Source organism: Polypterus senegalus, chromosome 4, assembly GCF_016835505.1.
Source record: "Polypterus senegalus isolate Bchr_013 chromosome 4, ASM1683550v1, whole genome shotgun sequence".
NCBI lineage: Eukaryota > Metazoa > Chordata > Cladistia > Polypteriformes > Polypteridae > Polypterus > Polypterus senegalus.
This window is the reverse complement of record NC_053157.1, coordinates 62,256,883-62,282,264: the sequence shown is the minus strand read 5'-3', so window position 1 is coordinate 62,282,264 and position 25,382 is coordinate 62,256,883. Positions and strand designations below refer to the sequence as shown.

At 39.2% G+C, this 25,382-nt stretch overlaps 1 protein-coding gene across 9 annotated transcripts in view; it reads right to left on the bottom strand.

Moving 5' to 3' along the window:
• apba1a (amyloid beta (A4) precursor protein-binding, family A, member 1a) overlaps positions 1-25,382 on the bottom strand; it is a 388,552-nt gene that overhangs the window by 21,445 nt on the left and 341,725 nt on the right. For 8 of the 9 annotated variants that reach the window (XM_039750743.1, XM_039750749.1, XM_039750742.1 and 5 more), the window contains 4 exons: positions 15,534-15,679; positions 11,621-11,653; positions 6,895-6,981; positions 3,256-3,441 (listed from right to left, as the gene is read on the bottom strand). In XM_039750743.1, the coding sequence (XP_039606677.1) occupies positions 3,256-3,441; positions 6,895-6,981; positions 11,621-11,653; positions 15,534-15,679 (452 nt within the window). The remainder of the gene's footprint in view (positions 1-3,255; positions 3,442-6,894; positions 6,982-11,620; positions 11,654-15,533; positions 15,680-25,382) is intronic. The other variant, XM_039750752.1, reaches the window with a different exon arrangement.

Below are 25,382 nucleotides of genomic sequence, written 5' to 3'. Positions count from 1 at the left end.
GTACTAATACTATGCTTAAAGTCCAGAGTTTTTTGATGGTATATTTATTTTATATACAGGAATGTCGCATTTTCCTAAAACTTACATTTTATGCATCCTGCTGCAGTGGTAAATACAATAAACCATCTGACAACATGTGTGCTGTAGAAATGTCAAGCATTCTTGAAACTGTGAATAATATGAATTTTACTACCTGACATGCATTAGGTGGTTTGTTAGGTTAGGTATTGTTCAGGATGGTGCAGAATAAACAAATCGCATTTACTTTTGTTGCAGTACTTAAGTAGATTACATAGGGAATTGTACTTTTTAAAGTATTTTTAAATTCTTTTATTCTATAAAATAATTTTATTTATTAAAGATGCTACTTTTTCAAGGTGAATCTCTACAATGCACAACTAACATGCTATGTTCAAAATGCAAAAATCAAATGTGGAAATTAAAATAAGAATCCATGCAAATATTTTTGTGGTTGCTGGTCACAATGTTGGAGTGCAAAGTGTTTTAGTAAATACAGCAATGGCTGTGTGGCTCCATCGAGCTGTGCAAGTCGGTTCAACTCAAGATACTGTGGTATAACAGCCCTGTGTATTGGCCAGGAACTGAGTGCGCCTTGGTGCCCTGTGCCCACCTTCAGTCCACTGTGCAGTGGCGTAATGTTTCTGAGCTGCCTGTGCAATGGAGGATGCAGCAGGAATGTCTCAGTACAGCAGCATCACCCCATAAAGAAGAGACTGGACATCCCATCCAGAGTTACTGGAGCTGACATAAAAAGAGCTTTATAATGCGGTGTAAACTCTACTCCCAAAATACTTTGGAGTTATTTAAATAATTAAAAGGCCTCTTGCTGTTTGGATTTTAGTGCCGTTTTCATTTTGTGAGTCTGCTACTGCACCTTATTTGTAAGAATTTAAACTTGTCACTCCAATGAAATCTTTACGGTCTCAAACAGTAGTTCATGGTAACTACAAACTATACTGTTAAAAGATCTTTAGGGTTGATTCTTGTCTTACTTATCTGATCTATAATTACATTTCTCTAGTAAACACAACATACCTCGTTTTCGTTGTCTCGTCGGTCGGAAAATCCAGAGTACACCTTATGAGAAGGATTTAAAAGTCATAGTGGACTCTAAGCTATCAACTTCCCAACAGTGTTCAGAAGCCATTAAGCAGGCTAACAGAATGTTAGGATATATACTGTAGCACAATGTGTGGAGTACAAGTCCAAGGAGGTTATGCTCAAACTTTATAACACACTGGTGAGGCCTCATCTTGAGTACTGTGTGCAGTTTTGGTCTCCAGGCTACAAAAAGGACATAGCAGCACTAGAAAAGGTCCAGAGAAGACTAGGCTGATTCCAGGACTACAGGGAATGAATTATGAGGAAAGATTAAAAGAGCTGAGCTTATACAGTTTAAGCAAAAGAAGATTAAGAGGTGACATGATTGAAGTGTTTAAAATTATGAAGGGAATTAGTACAGTGGATCGAGACTTGTATTTTAAAATGAGTTCATCAAGAACACGGGGACGCAGTTGGAAACTTGTTAAGGGTAAATTTCGCACAAACATTAGGAAGTTTTTCCTTTACACAAAGAACGATAGACACTTGGAATAAGCAGGAATAAGGAATAAGCTCACAAACAGTAGAAAAAGATGAAATCATGACGCGACTAGGAGCTCCATCCTACCTTTATTCTTTCTTATTTTAAACTTGCTATTATCCGTCATTTAGCTGACTTCTGAAGACAGGTTTAAGTTACTCGCACTACTACTGTTTAGAAGGAAATCTGTACTTCCTATACAGGATTTGGATTCAAACTTAAAATCCAGGTAGGAAGACTACCTACAGGATGTGGGAGGGACATGTTTTACTTGTAGCTTTAAAACGGGATTTCTCTCGGTGCTCAAACCTCCTTCCACAGCCTAAAGACAGACACAGAGCCACGATGATCCACACTGAGATTTTGCTGTCCCAAATGGGCTTTGGCAGGAATGAAATGACAGGGGATAATGGAAAGAATGAGGAGCTACGACAAGATACGTCTTAATAAATGTACGTACTTGCATTGCAAAACACAGTTTTAGACCCGGCAAAATGAGACAAGAAACAGGCGAATGAAATGGCTGGAGAAAATGCATTTGGCACTGTCAACTTTAAGAACATGTTTGCAAATCAATGACTATGTGTTAAAATTTAAAAGAATAATAATCTACAGTATGATGAATAATAACATTCAATAAATTGTGCCCAGAGGCCAGACAGATGAAGATGAGAAATTCCACTGGCTTTGTCTGACAAATGACAAGTTAATAAGGGGCTATGTCAGCAAGCAGCAGCAAAAGGAAAGATAAAGCAGTGCTATTTGCACTTTAAAAGAAAAGATAGAGGCAGGACATTTGGCTTATTTGTCTCCAATGACTGTTCATTTTTCAGTGTCACCTTTAATTTAGGCAGCCATATCCATTATAAAGCAGTGACTAAAAAAGTTTATATTTTATTAATTTTGCTATTAACAATAACATATCATTAAAAACAGTAAAACTCTATAAATATGTTGCTGTCATTTTTCTTTATTTAATATCCTGTTGAAAATACTTCTGTTTTATAAAATGCAGACTGTTAATAGTACCATAATCTTTACCAGTATATATATATATATATATATTTATTGTGACATACAGTACAGGCCCTAACTTGCCAGGGACACCTCCTCTGGAGCACTACATGGCAGCCCCGCTGGATTGCAGTGGTGCCTTGGATTCCCACAGGGCTCCACGGGAGTTGGAGTTGGGCACAGCCCTGTTGGGTTCTGTCAGGGCCACCAGGGGGAGCCGCAGAGCCTTACACCCCCACACCTGGGACTGCAGCATTAAAGGTGCCGACTGTCTTCATTCGGAAATACAGATTCGGGAGGAGGGTGAGGATGAGGATGAGGAGTCGAGGTGGAAGGAGACAGAGATAAAAGAAGTATTGTGCTGGGCATTGGTGGTAAACTTGGGAAATGTTTCCCATATCAAAATGAAAACTATGTGTGTTGCTGGACTTGTGCCTGGTGTCTGTCTGTGTCAGGTTTGAGGAACTGGTGCACTACCTGGTGTCCACTATATGTATATATATATTTAACACTGAGAAACATTTCTGCTGAATTATTCAGCCTTAGTTATTAGACATTTTTGGTTATGAATTATGATAAGCACTAACTTATATTAATGCACTTCTGAGAATACACACGATTAAACAGAGTGAGCTTACATCCTCAGACTCAAAGACATGGCAGATCATTTTGTATTGCCTCTTCTCATCTTGAGAGGGGTGTGAAGATTCTACATTCTCCTGGGAATTGGAACGTGGCATTCTTCGACGAGCCATAAGTACAACAATGTTTCCGATGTCTGCGATGTAGGAGATGGTCCTCAGAGGATGGTCCATCATCGTTTCCTGTAAGAAATCACCGTTGTGTTAAATTACTGTCTTCATATTTTCAAGATACAAACAACTGAAGATGTATTGTGACTTGTACTGTGTATCACTTTACGATTGCAATTAGGATAGCTTTAAAATAAATATTTAAAATATTTTTAAACATTTGAAGACAAAAAGTATACATTAGCGAAACAAAAACAGCTGGTCTAATTAAGAATAAGAATAATACATTCATTGAATAGATGCGGTTTTGTCTCGATTTTCTAGTGGGAGGTTTTTTGTTTTTTTGTTGTTATTAACAACAAAGAGTTTCTAATTTTATCACGATTTAAGTCCTTTCCTTCAACTGTCACTCTTTTTCCTGAGATAACCTTAACTACAGCAACATAAAATAATGGACAGAGAAAGCACAGAATGGGCTTTACACATTGGCGCCAGTCTGTAAGTAATCCTGGCGGACAGCAAGCGCTCTTTTCGTGTCAAACAACATACTGTAAATTTTGTGAAGTTTGTTATTTTTACAATTGTGGACATTTCTTCAATAATGGCAAATTATTTAATGCACCAGCTGCAATTTTAAATAAATTCAGTAATATTTTGGTGTATATGTCATAATTATATGAGAGCTGCTTCTGGTCCGTATCAAGGTCTAAAACAAGGTGGAAAATGATGACTACTGCCTTTAAGTAGTATGAACCAAAATTAAGGACGGTTACACTTCAGGACAGCCATAACTATTTTGTACTTTTACCAGCTCAAAGGGGCCAAGCACTGACAAGTATTGGATTGTGTGACTGCTGTTTTCAAACACCACAGCCGCACAGGAGCTAAAGGTGCTGCTACATCTCAACATCAATGGTTTAGAGAACGTCTTCTTCATAATCACAAGTTGGTGGTTTGGCACTCTGTAAGTCACAATCCACCATCCAGAGTCCACAATAATCATTGGCAGCTCATCACAGAGTGTCTCACATTAAGTATGAAACTGAAAGTCCTGAACGTTTGCCTTTTGCTCCCCCTTCTGCCTTTTGTTTTGGACCTTTCTTCTTCAGACGCTCAGCATCAGTCCTGGAGGGGCTACTGGGGATGCAGGTTTTCATTCTAATCCTTTTCTTAATTAGTGACCAGTTTTTGCTGCTAATTAACATCTTTTGCCTTAATTTTAATTAACATCTTATTTAAGACTCAGACCTCTTAATTTTCCATCATACTGTACAATATCTGAAAGAAGTGAAAGGTGACAGTCTCAGTAATGTTTATCTGCTCAGATCCACAACATACTTTGACGGTGCTCTTTGAAAATAGAAAATCAATAGTTTTGGAAAAGTCTGCTGTGGCAGATTGAGAGCATCGATAAGCCATGGAATTAAATAACGGGTTTAATTAACTATCAACAAGAGGCTATCAGTGGATGTTAAGACAGCTGTTAAAATGTATGAAATAATAAATCCTATCAAAAACTGATGATCTTTGGTAACCTGATGCGATGTTCTGTTAACTTGCTGTTCATGTGTAAGACTTTAAAGCTTTGGCTGTAAGGAATCATAGAAATAACTTCAGCCACTTTTTGACAAATTGACTAATGGAACATCCCCAGCCCAGTCTAAAACGGGCACCGTCTTGCTGTCTTTGCCATGACCTACACATTGGCTTGTTGCTTATAGTAACTAATAGTGAGGTCACCTCTCGAGATCAGCTACACAGTATGGCGTAGCAGCTAAATCACTCAACCGTAAACCACAAGACTGCCAGTTCAGTTCCCTTTACAGAATTGCTCCAGACTGTTAAAAATACCTGGAAACTGTTCAGTTGCATGTTGCTCTTATAAGTCACCTTGGCCAAAGATAACAGCCAAACATAAAATAATAATAATTTTGCGACACCTGGGGTGAGTTTTTTAATTAAGTAAGTAGAATTGGCCATTATTGACAGAACTTATACTTCATGCACATGCATTACTTCTGATGAAAAGCTAAACTGAGTGGGGCAGACAGATTAATTGTAATTTCATGCAATATTAAGTGCAACTTCCTATAAAAGAAAAAACAAAAAAACAAACTGCTTCCAGTAAAACAATGTGCGTAGCAAGCACTGTTAACAGAAACAAACTTTCTGGTCAAAAAATGCATTGAAAAAGACACCCCCTGCTCTATTCTTGCTTTCCCAGGTCCAATTGTTGCCATAAAGTAAGTCAGAGGCGGATTAAAAACAACGACCAGACAACGTAATGAAGTTTCTGATGAGAAACCCTGCACATCCTCCTAGCCACACATTTCAGAACGCTCAGAATTTCTCTTTCTTTTTCTCCTCACTCCCTTATTGCCGTTCTGTTCACATTTGGCCTCATTTCGGTAATCCCGCTCAGCCTCTACCTGACCTAATGAAGACCGACTGGCCTCTCAAGTGCTGTGGTTAGTTGAGAGTCCCAGGTAAAGGACACCTGCCGCCTCGGCTCCAGTGCTATGGCATTGTCCTGTTTGTGTTCTCCCTCCATTTGTGAGTTTTGTGAAGATCTGACCACTAAATCATTTGGATTTGTTAGTTTTGACTTTTTTTTTTATTTGTTTTTGACATTTGTAATTGTCATATATGGGTTTTGTTTTTAAAATTTGCTTTTTGTATATTTGATTGAAATTTTGTTTTAATCTTTTAGTTTAATAACATTAAATAATTTAAAAGGTCTGCTTGCACAATGTGTTTCTATAGTTTTTTGACTTCCCTGTTTTAGATTATTACAGTACGATCTTCCCTCCTAGACTGGCTTTCATATCAACAAATCAACAAAATGGAAATAAACACTCTCCGCTAACAGAGACAGCCCATTAGTGCAGACTGCGGTGTAACAAAACTCACAGCACTGATGCGAATCCTGAGCCAGCTATGCCCGTTGTTCTGCCGCGCTGCTTTACGTTAGCACACCCCACATGCTGTGCTCTTCTACTGTGTCTTTTCTGTTGTACGTTGCTAATACACTACATTGACTTTCATTTATGCCCATAAAACATTTTCATAATGCTTCTACTTGACTTACCAAGGTTGCTTTCAACATAACTCCCTCTGCAACGCTCAACTCAAATGGAGAATGAAAATACTGATTATGATTTATTTAAATAATACATTATCATTAATGATGTCAGACACATTTTAGCGACTCACTTGAGCTTTGCTAAAGGCTTACATACTTAAATAATGAAGGGGCTGACGCTGCAGAAGCGTCTAAGCTCATCATCTCCTTGTACTGTGGCCTGCTGGGAAAATCCTTAAATCATCAATGCATTGTTTTTAGTGCAAAATAAAAGTAAGTTCAACTTGGCATCCAAATAAATATGACTTGAAAAGAAATTATAGTAGCTACTCAGTTGGAAAACCACAACTACCTCTGGGTGGTGTGTCAGCGTTTCTTATCTTTGAAAAGCAAGACTAGCGTGACTGTCATCACCGGGCGTGTAGAGCACAATGCCGCCGTACCTGGGAATCTGCATTGAGAACTTTGATTCTCTGAGTTGAAATGAAAAGGTCCACTTCTGTCATGGGCTGCGATTCACCTTCAGGAGCCTGCAAACACAAGCGTCTTCATTGAGATGACTCAGAAAAGGCCAAAGCTGAGAACACACATTTTCATGTTAGACTTTGAGAGCAAAGGTTAGCAAGAGCGACACCAAACAAAGACTAAAGGCATTTTAGGTCCCTTCTGTGTAATTCACATTTTACTTCAGAAAACTTTACAATTTTACAACTTTGAGGGCAAGTCAAAATGTATCAGTAATTTTTTAAATCTTTACTTTATATGTAAATGATTTGAAAAACGTTTCTTTTTTTTATAAATGTGAAGGTATACTTCGTGCCTGTTGGTGATTTGTTTGTCCCACTCATCACAAGAGACTTACAACTGGGTTCTTTTCAAGAGGATTTACTTAAAAGTTACAATATAGATGTTACAAAAAATTAATTTATCTTTGGTGCTTACAGGAAGTACTTTGAGAGATGCCAATGCTTTCAGCATGAGAGGTAAAAGAAATTATAAACACTAGGTGAGTAAAAGCATAACTTCTTATAAAACAGTTTATATGCAAGTAATGGCATTCAATTTTATTGACTTTGTCAAAAATCCAATGACCTTACATTATAGTTTAAAAACTGCTGAATATCAACTCGGACTCTACAGTACCCTGCCCTACCCTACTGCAGGGGCTTTCAAGTTCAGTCCTAGGCCCCCCGTGGTAGCAGGTCCTTATTCACACCATTTGTATAATCAGTGAGTCATTTTAACTTTTAATAATCTCATTGATGACGTAACCCCTCATCGAGACAATCTCCACTTCACGCTTAATTCTATTTCTCTGTTATTAACAAATGCCTTCTGAGATTTTTCAGGTCACAAAGGTAAGGCGTTTATACTCACTAATCGGGGGGCCAGAGAGTGGCGACAAGTTGATTAGCGCATGCAAGTAATCATTTCAGTGTACTCTGTACCTGTGACTACCATTACTGCTAATAATAATAAAACTGAAAGGCCGCAATTCTTTTCGATGACCAGGTACTGTATATGTATTTTAAATGCAGTGCAGGAGTGTCTCATTTCTGTGACTTGAATTTAGGGAGGGGGGATCAGTCTGTTGAATAAGTAAATTCCACAAAATCTTCCCACAAGATGTCGACTCTGTATGTGTCAGAAGATTTCTTAAAACTGCGAATAATATGAATTTTACTACCTGATGTGCATTAGGTGGGTCTGAGAATATTAAGAATTGTATTATTTAAGTAGTGTTCTGAATCTTGTCGTGTTAATTATTGCTCCAATTACACTTCTCTCACAAACACAAAACTCTGCTTTTCTTCCCACATAGTCCATGAACAGTGGGGTAAGATGATTATTGTAGTGCAATGTGGAAGAGAAGATGAGGTGAAGCGCATGGACTCATGCTTAAGTGAAACTTCACTGGGTACACAAACTGCCCCCCATAGTCTAAAGTCAGACAGTGCCAGGCTGATCCACAGTGCACTTCTGCTGCCCCAAATGCGCGAGGCGATAATGGAAAGAAATGAAAAGGGGGCTGCAGCAACACCCACCATATCTTAATACATGCATTAGCACTGGAAACCGCTTTTGTTTTGCATTCAGAAAAGTTGTAGACCTTAAATTTATAACAAACTGAGATTTTTGTGCCATAATGTTAAATGCTCGTCTACACTGATTTTCTTTTTAATTCGCTTTTTCTATGCTTTGTTAATTGTATCCAAACACAATTAGTGGAGTGGAAAAAGGTGTAAATGACCATTTTCAGACCCCTTATTATATATAACACCATCCATTATCCAGCTTGCTATATCCTAACTACAGGGTCACGGGGGTCTGCTGGAGCCAATCTCAGCCAACACAGGGCACAAGGCAGGAAATAAACCCCGGGTAGGGTGCCAGCCCACCGCAGTTATTATATATAACAGTGCATGTATGAATGACATGGTATGGGTTGTCATGGTGGGCAGATCACAAATTGTCTTGTGTTGGTTCTGTTTTTTCTTCAAAGACTTTGAATTACAAGCACAAAAATCTTACCTTGTCGAGTTATTAAAACTGTTTTTGATCCCCTGTCTGTTAAAGGACTCTTGATTCGTTTTTTCCTGTTTGTTTTATTGAAGACATCCTTTCGACGAAAGAGAATTTGCCTGTGTGACCACTTTTTTGTATCTCGCTTATAATTTAAACAGAAATACCTAATACATCCCACTCTTTCCTTACCTAAAGCTCTGTTTTTCAAAAAGAAGCACTTGGATGAAATGAAGGACAGCCTGCACTGAATGATCACCTTATGACTGTAAAATTTATATTCATACTTTATGTAGTGATGGCCTATTTCAGAGGCCTGCAAAGACAGTCAGTCCTGGAAGATTACGGCGGCTGCAGGTACTTGTTCAAGTATAAATGCTAAATTAGAAGCCACTCCTTGCCAGTAACACGTTCTACTCCATTTTATGGCCAGTTAGTGTTCTCATTCTGCCATGTCAGGTCATTTTTATATTGTAGATTTTTTCATTTCCAAGGAAATCAATCAAATGATTTGTAGCTTGAAGCTGATGTGTAACTCTCAGTCCTTCACTTTTACCTTTTCAGTTTCCTTCCAAATATTTTATTAAACCAGAGAGTTCAGAATGAACACGCAAAGGTATCAATAGAAACAAGTTAGATGGAGAAGTGCTGGTCCGTTTGCCATTTGTATCTTATTGCTAATAAGGAACAGTCACAAACAGGGAATGCACCAGTTTAAGGCTAAAATAAACATGGGGGAGACAAGCGAGACAGCTACAATGAAGCATTCAAATGTCGCTTGAGCAGTTAAGATAGATAAACACGGCCATCATAAGTGATGTAACCGGGGGTCATCGGGTGTTTCAGGGCTTGACACCACACCAGACACTCTCTCCAAGGCGACCCTGCCAGGGTTAATCAGACACCCGCTTGTGCCCCAGCAGCATTCACCCACAGATCCAAACCTACCCAGCGGCTTTCTCTGCGGCTTCAGTTGCGACTCTTGTAAGTGCTTCAACAGCAAAACTGACTTCTTCAGAAATTGGGATGGAACAAAGACCTGCAGCCACTAAGGACACCCAGGAGTGACTCCGCAGACCACCGGCCTACATGTATGGATTAGTAATGTATGTTATGCCTTTTGGTTTCGTACTCATCCACGTCAAGTCCCCCACCCTACATCCAACTTAGGATGAGTGCAGCAGAAGCCATTAGAAATCAGTTTGTTGGTAGTTACCACCATCAATAAATCTATAAAGTGAACGCTCCTCTCTCTGGTAAGACCCATGTGGAGTATTGGAGAGTACGCCCATGAGGGTCTCCTTCAACATTTTATGCTGAAAAGAGCCGTGTTTAGCAGGTGAATGTGTACACAGTGCCTATGAAACGTACTGCAGGCAGAGGGATGGGAGACCTGCTGCAAAGGCAGTGAGGTGAAAGGTCACCCTTTTAAAAGGGTACGTTAATGTGAGGTCACTTTTTTAGTTTTGCAGTTAAAATGTAATGTAGTGGCCAATGACTGGAAATGAATTTATCATTAACTCAAATCTCTTCCTATTTCCAATAGCAGCGATCTTTTTTAAACAGGAAGATAATTAGAAGTGGACAACTCAGCGGTGACCTCTGAACCGCGTGGGATATCAGCTGTAATTCGGCAGCATTACAGAAAAACAAGAAAATGCAGATACAGTTTGACTTTCCTTTGCAAATTGATGAAGATGTTTTACATGCTTTATTAAATGAATAATCATCTAAAAATGACAACCCACAACATCACAAGACCTTTGCTGAAGAAGGAACCTAAAGACTGGCATTTTGTCTTTATCTAATCTCATGTGACACGTGCATAGCATGCATACCACCATCGTCTTTGAGTCAGTTTGCTTTAACTAAAAGCTCAAAAGACACGGTGCAAAAAGTTAGTGTGAAAACATTATTACTTTCAGAAAAACAAAAACAACTGTCCAAATGATACGACACAAAACGAAAACTGCATTTCTGCATCCAGCTTTTTCAGAGCCCTTTTCATCCTGTTGTAATCAAACAGATGAAACATTTCTGAAGACAGGTGATAATAACTATGATGTTTCTTTTACGATAACTACTGTATATATATATGCCTTAGGTCCGTACTGTTATTTTAATTGGAATGTAATGCTTTCTGATTTTCTTTGGGTCCATCTTATGAATTGTAAAATGAACTGCTGGGCTCAGGTCACATAAAGCCCTCTTCACAAAGAGTGCCGAATGAGCAGGACAGCCACAGGGTCTGCATGAGGGTAGTGGGCACACTCCTAGTGAACAGAAACCATGTGCTCTTATCATCCATCGAAGGCTGGGACAGCAGATCTTGGAAAGTCTTTTATTGTGACTTGAGACCAACAGAGGATTTGCGGACCCGTTAATGACAGCCTTTCAAGACACCATGGCCATGATCAGGTGGGATTTTTTTGGTGTCTTGATATTATTATCGTACTGGAGTAGGTCTACTTTATCATATTACTTGATAGCAATTTTTTTTTTTATATTTAGCTGATGCAGTGGAAAAAAACGTATTTGCTGGATTCAGAATATATGCAGCCCGCGGGAGCTCAGAAGATACACAGAAGCACTATGTAGCAAAAGAAAAGGAACCCAAACACAAAGCTGATAAGGTTTGTACTGCACCTTCTTCCTGCTTTTGGCTAATTTCTGCGCCATCTGCATAGCATGGAATAAACAGAGACAGGAGAATGGTTAGACGAGAGCCAGACAAAGCAATCTATGTCACACCAGGTGGGGGCACAGAAGGACGCGCTGCCATAGCCTTAGGCTTGACAAGGATGTGACAGGATCCAGCTTCAGCACCCCGTTGGCTGTGAGTCTGAATAGGAGAGAAAAGAAGCAAAAAAACAAGACAGCCTGCTAACACATAAAAGTCTACGAAGAGAAGAAGAAAAAGAAGAAGCCATGCATGGGCTTTCAGGAGGCACAAACTACCTGACTGGAAGGTGGTAAGAAACTCTGCAGTTTTCTTTGGTTTGAAACGACAAGAAATCGGCAACAATCATTGAAATACATGTCATAGTATTCAAAGCGTGTTTGCATTTTGAAAGCAAATTATATATTTATGAGGTTCTGTGCATCCCCAAGGCTAGATTCATTTGAAAAACAATAAAAAGATGACTTGCCCATCCACAAACACAGAAAATGCAGAGCTCGGCAAACAAGAAATGTGGCAAGTACCACATTCAGTCCAGCAGGGGGAGATGTTGCATTTATCTTAGGTCAAAACAACACTTAACTTTATAAAACTGCACTAGTTGTTTTTTAACCATTAATTATAAAATGTACATTAAAGAAACAGCACATCCGATAAGAGGTGTCATAAGGGTGTCTAAATTAAATGTTTACATCAATGTTAGCTCTTAATCATCATTGACTGGTCCACAGATAAAGAAGATCCCAATGCAATGCAACAGTTGACTCCCGTGTACTGCTAAATTTTATGAGTTCTCTTTGCAAAGCAGCTTCTTTCTCTACACTTTACATAAAAGCCACAGCATAGTAAAAATGGATGTTAGCTATTTAGTGCATATTCCGTTCTGTAAATGTGTCTGCAATATGTATTTACTGTGTAGCTTGTGCACGTACGTCATCGCTCCTTCATCAGGCTGCTTCATCCTACTCTTTCTCTGCCATGGTGCTGTAAGTTGAGCAGACTGCCAGCTCCACAAGACTCGGCTTACAAACTTTAGCCTACTCTGCCTCAGCAGCAGTTCACTCAGGTGGCCATTTGCATTGAAGACCCTTCCTAAATAGCAATGCACTGTACCAAGGAGAGAAGAAAAATGAAAGATGAAGAGCTCGATTTTCAAGATGATTTACGTTCTTTTCCCATCGGAGGAGTTCATCTAAATGGTAATTATCAACACGCACACATTAACTTGCCTCCCACCACATCGTTTTGGGTGAAAAATCCAAACAATTCCAGTCTCCAGCCCACACTGCAGGGACGATGCTAAACAGAAGCCCCATGGCTAGTGAAATAACCGGATTGCGTTTTGTTTGTCAGTTATGTATAATCCTAAAAATGGGAGACGGCGCAGCTCTTTGAGATATTTTCAAATACACAAAATGCTCTGAGCGCGTTCCTTTGTTTCCAAATACAATGACGGCCGTCTTTGGTTTTCAGATGTCAGAATTTCAAAGGCTGCCTAGGAGCAATGGAGGCTGAACAGCAGCAGGCAAGTTAAAAAATAAATTCATTTAGTGGGTAGGACACAAAGTGAACCACTAACTGGAAGGCTTAAGCTGCCAAGAATTAAATGACAACTTTTTGAAGATCTTAATGCTTTCTAAATGCCCAAACAAGCAGATGAGGATTTCTGATCACTTTATTGACATTGGCAACACGCGCTGCAGTGGGCAGCTGCAAAGGTTTTTCTTGACACATACGCTACCAGTTAGTGTGGCAGACAGCAGTGTGTTTGAAACCTTCCTTCAAAAGCCACTTTCTGGAAAAATTAGGTTAGTGGGACTGATGACCTTTGTTGGGCTCCTCAAAATCGTCCCAATATTCAAGTGAAGCGAGAGAATGGCATGAAAATAGCATTTGAAGAGAAGACTGACAACTATACTAACAGCAGGAGAGGTCCTGCTCATGGCACCCTGGTGTCACTAGCGGCCGGTAGGCCTGTATGTCCACTTGCTGTCCCATAAGGACAACAATCAGAAAGGAAGTGAGTGTGGCCAAGTAGGGCTGGCAAAGGGTGGCTGGGCAGACAGTATGGCATACTGGTTAAGGCCTTCAACTTCAAACTCTGAGGTTGTGGGTTCAAGTCCCGCCACTGACACTGTGTGGCCCTGAGCAAGTCACTTCACCTGCCTGTGCTCCATCTGGCAAGAGGAAAGAAATGTAACCAATTGAAGTTGTAAGTCCCTTTAGATAAAGGCGTAAATGTAAATGTAAATGACCTCCTAGCTGTCAGGTGGCAGCCAGTGGTGACAATCTGGGGTTAGGCTGCCTATTCAAAGCAGAGAACTGATCGACACTCTCCTGTCTAATTACTGGGGGTAGCACACACTCCCTGACTGGGAGAGGCAGACTTTGTCACTCCTTGTTGAAATGCATCAGATACAGCCAGGTTTCTGTTGCTCCTCAAACTGCATAAACCTTGTTCTCCAGGGACACTCGTTCACCTTCAACTTTACATTTAGCCTCTGACATCATGTAAGAAGGGTATGAAAGAGACTGTAAAATCTGGAACTCAGAGGATAAGAAATATGTACTTCTTCTACATGAAACATCCTCTGAGCTTGGAAGAAAAAAGTCACTGTACGAGGTAGGACACAAAAATAACCGGACTGGGCTTGGGGTTTTCCTGGAAAACCATCTGGAGGTCGGCCGAACGTGAATCATAGAACTATATCCCCTCCTACACGCCCTCTCAGACCGCCGACCGGCTTGGTATATCCTGTGAAGAGCCCAGTCAGTATTTGCACGACAATGGCTACACGAGTTGACACGATAATGTCAGGTGAAAAAATCGAACATCGAATCAACATCAAATTTCTTGTGAATTTTCTCTTTTTCCGTAAAGCAATTCTTGACCGACAAAAACATTCCTGTCCTCGATCATCCTCATTATTCACCCTGTTTAGCTCCCTGTGATTTTTTTTACTTGTTCCCAAAAATCAAAAGTGACCTGAAAAGAACACATTTTTCTTCAGTGGATGAAGTAAAGACAAAAATGGCAAGCCTGTTGAAGAGCCTCAAGCAAGAAGACTTCCAGCACTGTTTCAATCAATGGAAGATACGTATGGAGCAGTGTAGAGACCGGGAGGGGAGTATACAGAAGGTGACAATGTTTAGAATGCTGTAATTCATCAATAAATATTTTTTTTTACCAATCCGGTTATTTTTGTGTCTCACCTCATATTATTAAAAAAAAAATTATTAAAAAAAGATTCTCTGCGTTATGATGTCACAGACTGGCTTTCCGGTGTCCTAGAATGATAAGCCCCATGTTGTTCCAGAAGCACCAGAAACTCAACAATATCAGGCATTGAGGGTTTGGGGCGCAGACTCGGCAGGCGTCAGAGCTTGGTGATTGTGTTCAGTAAATTCTGGCTCTGGACAAGATACTGGAGCCTGGATGGCAGTGGGCCCAGTAAGGGGGGTTAAGCTTCCCTATGGCCAAAGCACGATGGAGTCTTGAAGCTGGAAGTACAGTTGGGAAAAAGATTCAACTGGGGGGAAGGAAAAACTATAAAAAATGAAAATAACCCTGTGAACGTTTCATGTTACAGGATAAATTGTTTTGACATACCATTTAAGAGAATTGAACTCGTAACGTATAGTTTAGATTTAAGGGAAAATGCACATGCGGTTTCAATAATAGGAAACAACCGAAACACAACACACTCTTCAATCGTCCACTTTTTGATTTAGCAGACAGCTTTTGTAAAAATGAATCTGTGGATTAGAAAGCGGTTTGCCTAGATCCCTCATTCTGTTCATCACGTCAAAGCCTCATTCAGTCACCGCATGGAAATAAAACTAAAGCTGGAGCTGAAGACAGCCAAAATGTTTTATCACCTTGATTCTGCTGACGGCTTCCTGAGCCTGCATCATTCGAACATTCTTGGAAGGAGTTTTGTCTGACAGCAGCTGCGTTGAACCAAGGTAGTTGGCGGCAAAGATGATGCCATCAATAAGGTCTTCAGGGTCGCAAGGTCCAGGAACTACACAACATGAAATATTATTTAAAAATGATCAAAAACAAAGAGAGAATTTATTTAAGAACGTTTCAGGACCATTTTTAATTCTACATCCTTAAAACATCATTAGCATTACAGCAAAAAAAAAAAAAGACAACAAATGTGTCTTCAGCAACTTATAACACCAATACCAATGGCACCAAGAACTGACAGTGAGATAAACTTGTATAACAATGGTTACTTCTATAGCAAAATTTCATACAAAGGATGTACCACAAAGTGCTTCATAAGATGACAAAAAAGAAAAGAAAAACAAATTAGAAATAATTCAAAAGAATATTTTAAAAATTACATACCAAAAATATTAGATAAGAATAAATTAGTATGCATTTACTAATTAAGTAATCAAATGAGTCCTTATTTCATCTTTAATTCTCTAAACATTCATTTCCAAGTATTAAGTATTACATTTTTTATGTATTTGTATTAATTTTAATTTGAAGCAAATAACATTTCATATAATTGAGTCAAATATATCAAACCAAATTCAATCCCGACCCAAGAGAAAGAGAGGAGAGCCAACGACCAGAGCAGATATTTAAAAGCAGCAAGGAAGGAAGAGTAAGTTGTTAACATGTCATCTAAGTGAGGATTTGATTTTTTCCAATTTCAAATAATATAAAACATCAGTTACCCACTGACGTAAAAGAGAAGGAGTGGGATTCCTCTAATTGAGCAAGATAAGTCTACGTGCCAGTAGTGAAGTAAAGGCAATTACAGTTTGTTTGTTCTTCTCCACTTCAAGCCTATCTGGGAGTCCACCAATCACAGCTGTTAATGAGTTAGGAGGGATTGTGACACCCAGGCTGTCTGATAGCCATGTAAAGATTTTGCTCCAGAATGATGTTAATTTGGTGCAGGCCCAAAACATGTGGCCCAATGAGGCAGGAGCTCGATTGCAATGTTCGCAGGTTGGATCCGACCCTGGAAACATTCTAGGCAATTTTAAACAAGATAAATACACTTGATAAAAGATTTTAAGTTGAATAATTGAATGCTTCTGCGGAGGGTTGGCACCCTGCCCAGGATTGGTTCCTGCCTTGTGCCCTGTGTTGGCTGGGATTGGCTCCAGCAGACCCCCGTGACCCTATTCGGATTCAGCGGGTTAGAAAATGGATGGATGGATAATTGAATGCTTTACACTTATAAAGCTAGAGTGTATTCTATGCATGGCTGCATTCCACTCCTTTTCTGAAATATTAAGTGAAAGGTCTTTTCATACCATACCCTGGGATCTTTGAAAGAAAGGGACTTTAAAAGTAAGGGATTATTAAGCATGTTACTTTATTAATGTTTCAAATATATTTTTTCAAAAATAATCTAAAAATTTGAATGTTGAAAAGAAAATGAAGTAGAACCATCATCAATGACCATCATCATAATAGACTGGCTTGTGATTAAATCTCATACAAAGATGAAAATTAAAGCAGAACCAAAATGCACTATTCCGCAAAGCAAAAATAAAAAATAAATTATTTTCACTCCTGAAAAAAATTGTAAGTGTTTTTTTATAGATCTGAGGGTGCTGAATCCAACAAAACAGAATGGCTAAATCACATTCAGTTTTTGAGAGATGAAGTTTTAAAATAAAAAAAGTATTTAGACCTAAGTAGTATAATGTCAGGCGGCTTCTGTCAAAATTTAATCCGAGTTTGATTGATGAGATTAAACCACGCCCCCTTTTAATCGAAGACCGGAAGTCCCACCCCACCCACCATCTGTTGTTAGTTGACCTTTGATGACCTTTCAGGAAGTCCCTCCCCACCACCGGTTGTTTTGTTGACCTTGGATGACCTTGATCCGGGCCCCTGTTGATTAATGACAGGAAGTCCCCACCCCCAACCACCGGTTGTTTGTTGACCTTTAGCCCTGCCATCTGTTTTCCCCAGGAAGCTGTCAAGGGCAATTTGATGGATGCCCCCACCCTCCTTGAAACCCCCACCCCGCCCCCCTGCTTGGCCACCTGCCTAGCCCCATCTCACTAGGGCAAGTTCAGACATGCCCAAGGGCTGCCTAGGCCCCCCTTGAACCCATCACCAACCCCACCACTTCCCAGCCACCACCCCTCTTCCAAAGACAAGTTCAGGCATGTTGCAGCCGGTCCCAGGACAAGTTCAGGCATGTTCCTATCCATACCCAGACTGAATGGCCTGCCTAAGCCTCACCGCAGCACATGATGTCTGGCCCCTCCACTTCCTGGGCCATTTTTCGAGGACATAACACACACACACACACACACACACACACACACACACACACACACACACACACACATGCTCCGTTCCTGCCAATATTGCTTTGGGTAAGAATCCTTATATCTATGTAACAATTATTTTTAAAATATCTATCTATCTAATCGATGCTATATCATTTGTATGCCACTTTTTATTTTTTACCTAAGCCCACTTACAGATCAAGCCTTTTCACAGAACAACAGCCATCTCACAGACAGGCTCTGAGTTTAAAAAGCCTTTCAACATCGCACACAGAAAGACAAGCAGTCTCTGCGCAGCCCCCGCAGGCACACTGAAATACAAGCTGTCCGGCTCTCAGATCAGACAGCCCCCGCGCTCGCGAAATGGTCAGGGCCGAAGCTCTACGCAGCCTCCGAAAAGATACGTAGCTGTAAACTGCAGCCTGTATGTCCCTGCAGCGCTGACGAGGATTGATTCAGACCCTACTGAAGCGTGCGCGATTGTCTTAACACAGATGCCAAAACCCCACCTCCCACGCCCGCTCAGCGCTGATTCAGTCCAGGAGCGTACATGCTTTTCATCAGCTGAACGTAAGCCCCCATCCCCATGCGCTTAGCACTCAGATACACAATTCAATCCCCCGACGCATGTTTCTTAAAAAGTTAAAGGCTTTCATGATAACGTGTAAAAAACGTGATAACTAGTTCGCTATAAGTCCTTTAAACATCACACAGTTAAATAAGATGCAGCAGTTCCCTTTTAAAGCACATTGGAGACGTCTAAATGCTAAATGAATTAATATATTTATAATTTGTATTAAAATCGATCTAAAACCAACCCTTTTTCTACCCCTGTTAATCCTCCCCTCATGAAGAAAGGCGTTTAGTTTTTTCTAAAAGTTTGAATGCCTTAATCAGAGCGGATATCTCGGGCTGTGGTCTTTGGGGAATCGGTGGCACTTCCGCATCATAAACGGCCTGAGCCGCTGATGACCTTTAACCTCGGAGCAAAACAGAATGCGTCTGTTTAATCAAATCTACCAGTTACAACGGAATCTATTAATCAAATTCGGATAACCCTTAACTTTGTGACCGGAACAAAATTTTTGCAAAGGTGAAAAGGTCTTGCGGAGATACGTACAGATGTTTAAACAAATCTATTAACCAAATTCCTGACTTTTTTAGCGTCCGCCGAAAGTGGTGCCTAGACACCGGACAAAGGCCATTATACGGATGTCCGATTAAAATGATTGGGGCACATTCCAAAACACCCAGCTTTTTGGGTCTATAAAAGTGTTCAGACTGGTCCATTACTCAGCAGGCCGTTAATACTGAAAGAGGACACGAATCTCGTCGGAAACATCAAGGATCACGGTATGGCATATTTTTGATTATTATATGCGCCAAACAAGTATGTTTTTAGAAAACGGATGGATGAACCCTTATATTTTATTCTTACTATGAATAATTTCCAAGTTTATTCTCAAGTGCGTGCGTGCGCGCACTCGTGTGTAGACGCATGAGCGCGTATAATATAAGATGTAGCATTTATATCCATCTATCTGCGTGTACGACGATTAATGTACAAATTCATAGGACTGAAGCAAACAATATTAGCTTTTTCATACCGAAAAGGGCTTTACAATCAAGTAGTTTTGTCTCGGCGTCTGAAAATTCAAACAGAGCCTCTTCTCTGAGAATACTCAGGCATGGTTTAAAAGCGCAGGCCGGTTGTGTATCAGCGCTGGCGTAGTAAGAGGTCAGTATTCTGAACTACGTACAGAAGGGTCCCGTTTGTGAAATGCGTACTCTTTCGAATCGGGCTTACTGTAGCAGGGGAATGTCTGCACCAGGGTCCGCATGTTTTAAAAGTCTGGGATATCGAAACATTTTAACTTTATAAACTCTCATTTGTTACAACCGGTTGGAGACAGCCTCCAATGATGAACGGGATCCAGGAGCATATATCGAAGCGAATGCTTAATAGACATAAGGCAACTGTGTTTTCATTCATTTCGCTAAATGAAAAGTAATTATTTTAATACGGAATAGTAGCCCCACAAAGGCCGGGTGATTTTAGACGTGCGAGTAATATAATTAAGTTATTTTTAAAAGTAATCCCACACTGCACAAGAGACAGATTCCACGTGTGTTTTAGGATTTGCTGCGGTCAGTGATGATTTTAATTTTTTCCTTAGCTCATTTCTATAACATAGGAGCCTTTTGACAAAGGAAAACTCTGTAAATACACTTGTGCATTAAAACGGAGATTTAAGAAAGCAGGTTTCTACCTTAAGACAGATTACTCACCTTAACCCAGTTTTGTACGTGCATGTAAAAGCACTCACTGTTGTTACACTAGCACAAAATTGATATTTTCTGTCTACTCAAAAACTAAAATTATTTCTATTAACACAGGTGATAACTGGAAAGCATTTTCACTATTTTTAATTAAAAGTTAAACAGAAAAGCTCAATTATGATTTTTGTTTTGTCATGCTAGGGTCCTAGGGTGACACTTGTGCCCTTTATACTCTCTTATGTAGACCTTAACACATATTCTTACCAAAATAGTTCATCACTTCCCAATTCCTGTAACTTCAGGTAATTAGACAGAGTGAGCTCCATAACAGGCAAGAGAAAAGTATTATAGGTCAGATACACAGAGCCATAAAACAAAAGCACTGAACGCCACACAACCTGGTATTGCTAGATGTATTTTGTTACCTGGAGAAAGAAGAAAAAAAAGAAAAAAAAACATTTTTAGTAGTCACGTAAAATGACCAGTTGCTTTAACATGAAAATAAAACATCTTTAGAAAATAAAGCATCTAAAAGCATCTTTGTAAAGGACCGATTTTAAAACATAAGAAAAATCCTTGTTTCCAAAAGAGTTCTGCCCACTTTTCCAGCAGTTTTCTTGACTGATCTCATTTTAAATGATAATAGCCAGTATAAAGTCCGTAAAGGAACTGGGTAGGAACTGGAGACATCTGATATCTTCTAGCATATCTTTTTTGCGAACAGAGTTTTCATAACAGTTTTAATCGAGCCCTTAACGTTTTTTTTTGAAAGTAGACCACTATTACCAATATGTCCTTTTTTAAAATTAATGATATACCATAGATGCATATTTTATTATAATTACTTAACTTTTATCAACTTTTATCTAACTCAATATTTATTTTTCTAGTATCAGAATGTAGTTCAAGTTATTTTGTTTTCGGTTCAATAGATGTATTTTTCATATTTGATTCTTTGTTTTTCACATCTTTGCCCCTTTTTGTTACTTGCCCCTAGGGGCCATCCCACAGTTTGAGAACTACGGTTGTAGGGGATTATTTGTAAAACGCTCTGTGGCACTTCAAGCTAAATTAGATTTCCTTGGTTATTCAGCCGTTCATCGGTGTTCCATTTTGTTATAAATTGTATTTAGTCTCTCTTTATTTACTAAACATTTTATATTTTGAATAGAAAACAGTTATTTTGTTCAGGCTTTAATTTAAAACCGCATTTTCATCAACAGGCTATAATCACTTTGGTACTTAGGATGCTTTGTATAATACAAAGTTTTAGAAATTCTGTTAATGCTTGGTAATAGCCTTCCATTTTACATCAGTTATGAACCCTGAAAATAAGAATGGTTATAGTAGGTTATAGGAGCCTGTACACTACAGGGCCGATGATTAGGCTTATACTGGACACGTTAGGCAAATCAGGATGGACATTTTTTAGTAAATAGTTACATAATATTATATGTGTTTTACAAGGATTAAAATTTTACTAAAACTTTGTGGTTTATTCTTTCTTTTAGTTAGTCCAGGTTACATAGGACAGCTATCATTGAAAACTGCTTTTCCCTCTGTTTGTGAAAAAGCACCCTTGGTTTTGGTAGCATTCAGGGTGAAGGGAATGTAAGTTTAAACTGTGATTCCAAGAGTCAACAAGTGTCTGCAAACGTCTTGAATACGAGTCAAAGGACCAGGGTTTGTGCAGGGATCATAGTCAGGGGCAGAGTTACGCTAGACATTATTATTCCAAAATGTAACATTGACTCGCCCATATCACAAATATAAGATAGTAAAACTAAAATTTACAAATACTAAGTCACAGAGGAGATTAAAAACATAATTAAGACCGGATCAACAAGGGATCACCCCAAAATCACAGCACACTACAACAGAACCTACGTTTTCTGAGGTATATTATCAGCTAAACTGTCATCTGTTTACCAGTTCCACGGGTTGCAAAGAGTTAGGGAAAAACGTTATTTAACATCTGCTAGTATGAGGCTGATTAACATGAGCGGTTATTGTTAGAATCTTATCTGGAACTAAAAGTCAGGTTTGTGTTCCTCCTGATTCAGGAAGAATATTAAATATTGGAGTTTAGAATATGAACTAGACTGGTAAGGACATTTATGCCTAAATAAATAAATAAAGTTAATTATGAAATAAATAATTACATGAAAAAGTGGATTTATAAAGGAGTTATTACAATTTGAAAAACTGCTGTGATGTATAAAAAACATTGATAGGTGACAAAACCAGCACGAAAAGAAACCTTTTGAAATAAATAAGCTTTTTTGACATGCGTAGTCTGGAATAGTCTGAATATGTCTTAAAGAGTTCATTTTTTAATAAAAACAAAAGGCAAATTAAAAATAATAAATAGTAAACCCGAATAAAACACAGAAGTATCATTTAATGATATCAATTAGTGTTAAGTATTATCAAGCACGGGATCTATTTATAAGGATTATTTAATTTAGTTATAAACAAAATGATTGGTTGCATTTTGCTTTGAAATTAACAATAGTTTGATACCGCTTTAAGAATTAGAATGCAAGACAAACCTATACACTTAATAACAAATATTGCGGATGCAATAGGAGTATCTCGGATCTCTGTTTTATTTTAACCTTTTGACAGGGAAGTATACCACCTATATTGAAAATGAACAGCGCCGACATGCTAACGAAATAGATATAATCGAAGATGTTTTAGAATATGGACCTGGGCACTAACCCATGATTCTGACCAACTAAAGGGTCTTTACTTAATTGTCGAACTTCCTGTGGGTGCTATGGATCTCGTAATGGAGAGTGCAAAAGATTCTAGAATCTTTACTCTGTAATGGTCCATATGACGGAGATCTAGCGCCTGTGTCCACAGTGTTAACCAGTCATAGGACATGATGTTCAAAATTCACCTAGGGTTTTTCAGAAGAGATAGGACAAGTGCGGTGTGTGTTCTGTATTCTCTTTTCTGTATTAACTATTCACAATGACCATACTCCCGAGACCTTAGGTTTTTATGCAGAAGTACATTTCACAGACCCGAATAAGAGACATCCATCAAAATGTTCTTGACACAAAGGAGGCCCAATCAGGCCGGTGGGGTGGGAGTCTCTTTTCAAAGAGTCTTTGCCCCCAAGCGCCTGGATTTGTTGGGCTATAAAAAATTTTTCAACGACCCTCCATCCTTGGCGAAAGAAATTAGGGTTAGAATTTAAAAATCAAATGGTACTTTATTGGTCATTTTCAAAAACAATATTAAAATTGAAAGAGGTTTTACCAACCACTTCAAAACATATTACAACTTAACAGCGTGATTAAAAGCAGACAAAAACTGGTGATCTCACCGGTACATTCAGTTCAGACACTTCATCTGATTTTCCAGGACGTATACCCATAAAACCTTAAAGGTCCATCAGACCTATTAGGTCCATAAAATGGCGTTTAGAGAAAGTCTCAGCTATTTCAGGTATTTTTGAGTAAGAGTCAGCATCCATGTTATGAAAGGCTTGTACAATCAACTCCTGAATAGACTGTTCATTTTTCCAATCATCGACAGCACTTTGTACAAAGGCGTGAATCTGGTGAAAAGTAGAAAGATGTTGAAGCAGCACAGAGTCTTTATGACTAGACTCCTGAGCCACGGTTTGTGGAAAACAGACAGCCGCTGTTGCTGAGCCGGTCAGTGTCAAACAGACACGTAGGCGTGTCTGGCTGGGTTGGTCTATTAAACATCCCTGCCCGGTACTTTTTAGGTGCCTATGCGTTATTATATCCGGCAGAACTGTAATCAAACTCTTGAACAGCTATTGAGCCTTTCGAAATGTCTCAATCAGGGTCCGTCAGTTTGTTCAGGGCCAGGTCTGCATAATCCCATCCTTGGGTGATATGTTCCAAACGGCTGGTGCCTGTACCAGGTCATCCACGGCCTGAATGGCTATCTCCTCACTCCTGCTAGGAGCCCTGGAACATCATTAGCAGATACAAAATGTCAGGTACTGCGGTTCTCCAGGAAACGATCCGACCAATACATATCACCATGGGTAGGTACCTGAGGCTCAGGATCCTAGATCTGGTCAGTTCAAGGCATAAGAAGGTCTGGCCAAGAAGATTGGTCTGGAGGTTAGCTGTTAGTCGTAGAGTACTCGGAGTCGGGCACGATAGCCTCAGGTCAAAACAGGCCATCGTAGGTGGCCGTCTGGTCCTAGACCATCATGCCTGATCAGGAGCATAGCCGAGAGATGTTGATTGTTAACCGTTCAAAAACACGTTGTTGAAAAATTTTTTTATAGCCCAACAAATCCAGGCCGCTTGGGGGCAAAGACTCTTTGAAAAGAGACTCCCACCCCACCGGCCTGATTGGGCCTCCTTTGTGTCAAGAACATTTTGATGGATGTCTCTTATTCGGTCTGTGAAATGTACTTCTGCATAAAAAAACCTAAGGTCTCGGGAGTATGGTCATTGTGAATAGTTAATACAGAAAAGAGAATACAGAACACACACCGCACTTGTCCTATCTCTTCTGAAAAACCCTAGGTGAATTTTGAACATCATGTCCTATGACTGGTTAACACTGTGGACACAGGCGCTAGATCTCCGTCATATGGACCATTACAGAGTAAAGATTCTAGAATCTTTTGCACTCTCCATTACGAGATCCATAGCACCCACAGGAAGTTCGACAATTAAGTAAAGACCCTTTAGTTGGTCAGAATCATGGGTTAGTGCCCAGGTCCATATTCTAAAACATCTTCGATTATATCTATTTAGTTAGCATGTCGGCTGTTCATTTTCAATATAGGTGGTATACTTCCCTGTCAAAAGGTTAAAATAAAACAGAGATCCGAGATACTCCTATTGCATCCGCAATATTTGTTATTAAGTGTATAGGTTTGTCTTGCATTCTAATTCTTAAAGCGGTATCAAACTATTGTTAATTTCAAAGCAAAATGCAACCAATCATTTTGTTTATAACTAAATTAAATAATCCTTATAAATAGATCCCGGTGCTTGATAATACTTAACACTAATTGATATCATTAAATGATACTTCTGTGTTTTATTCGGTTTACTATTTATTATTTTTAATTTGCCTTTTTGTTTTATTAAAAAATGAACTCTTTAAGACATATTCAGACTATTCCAGACTACGCATGTCAAAAAAGCTTATTTATTTCAA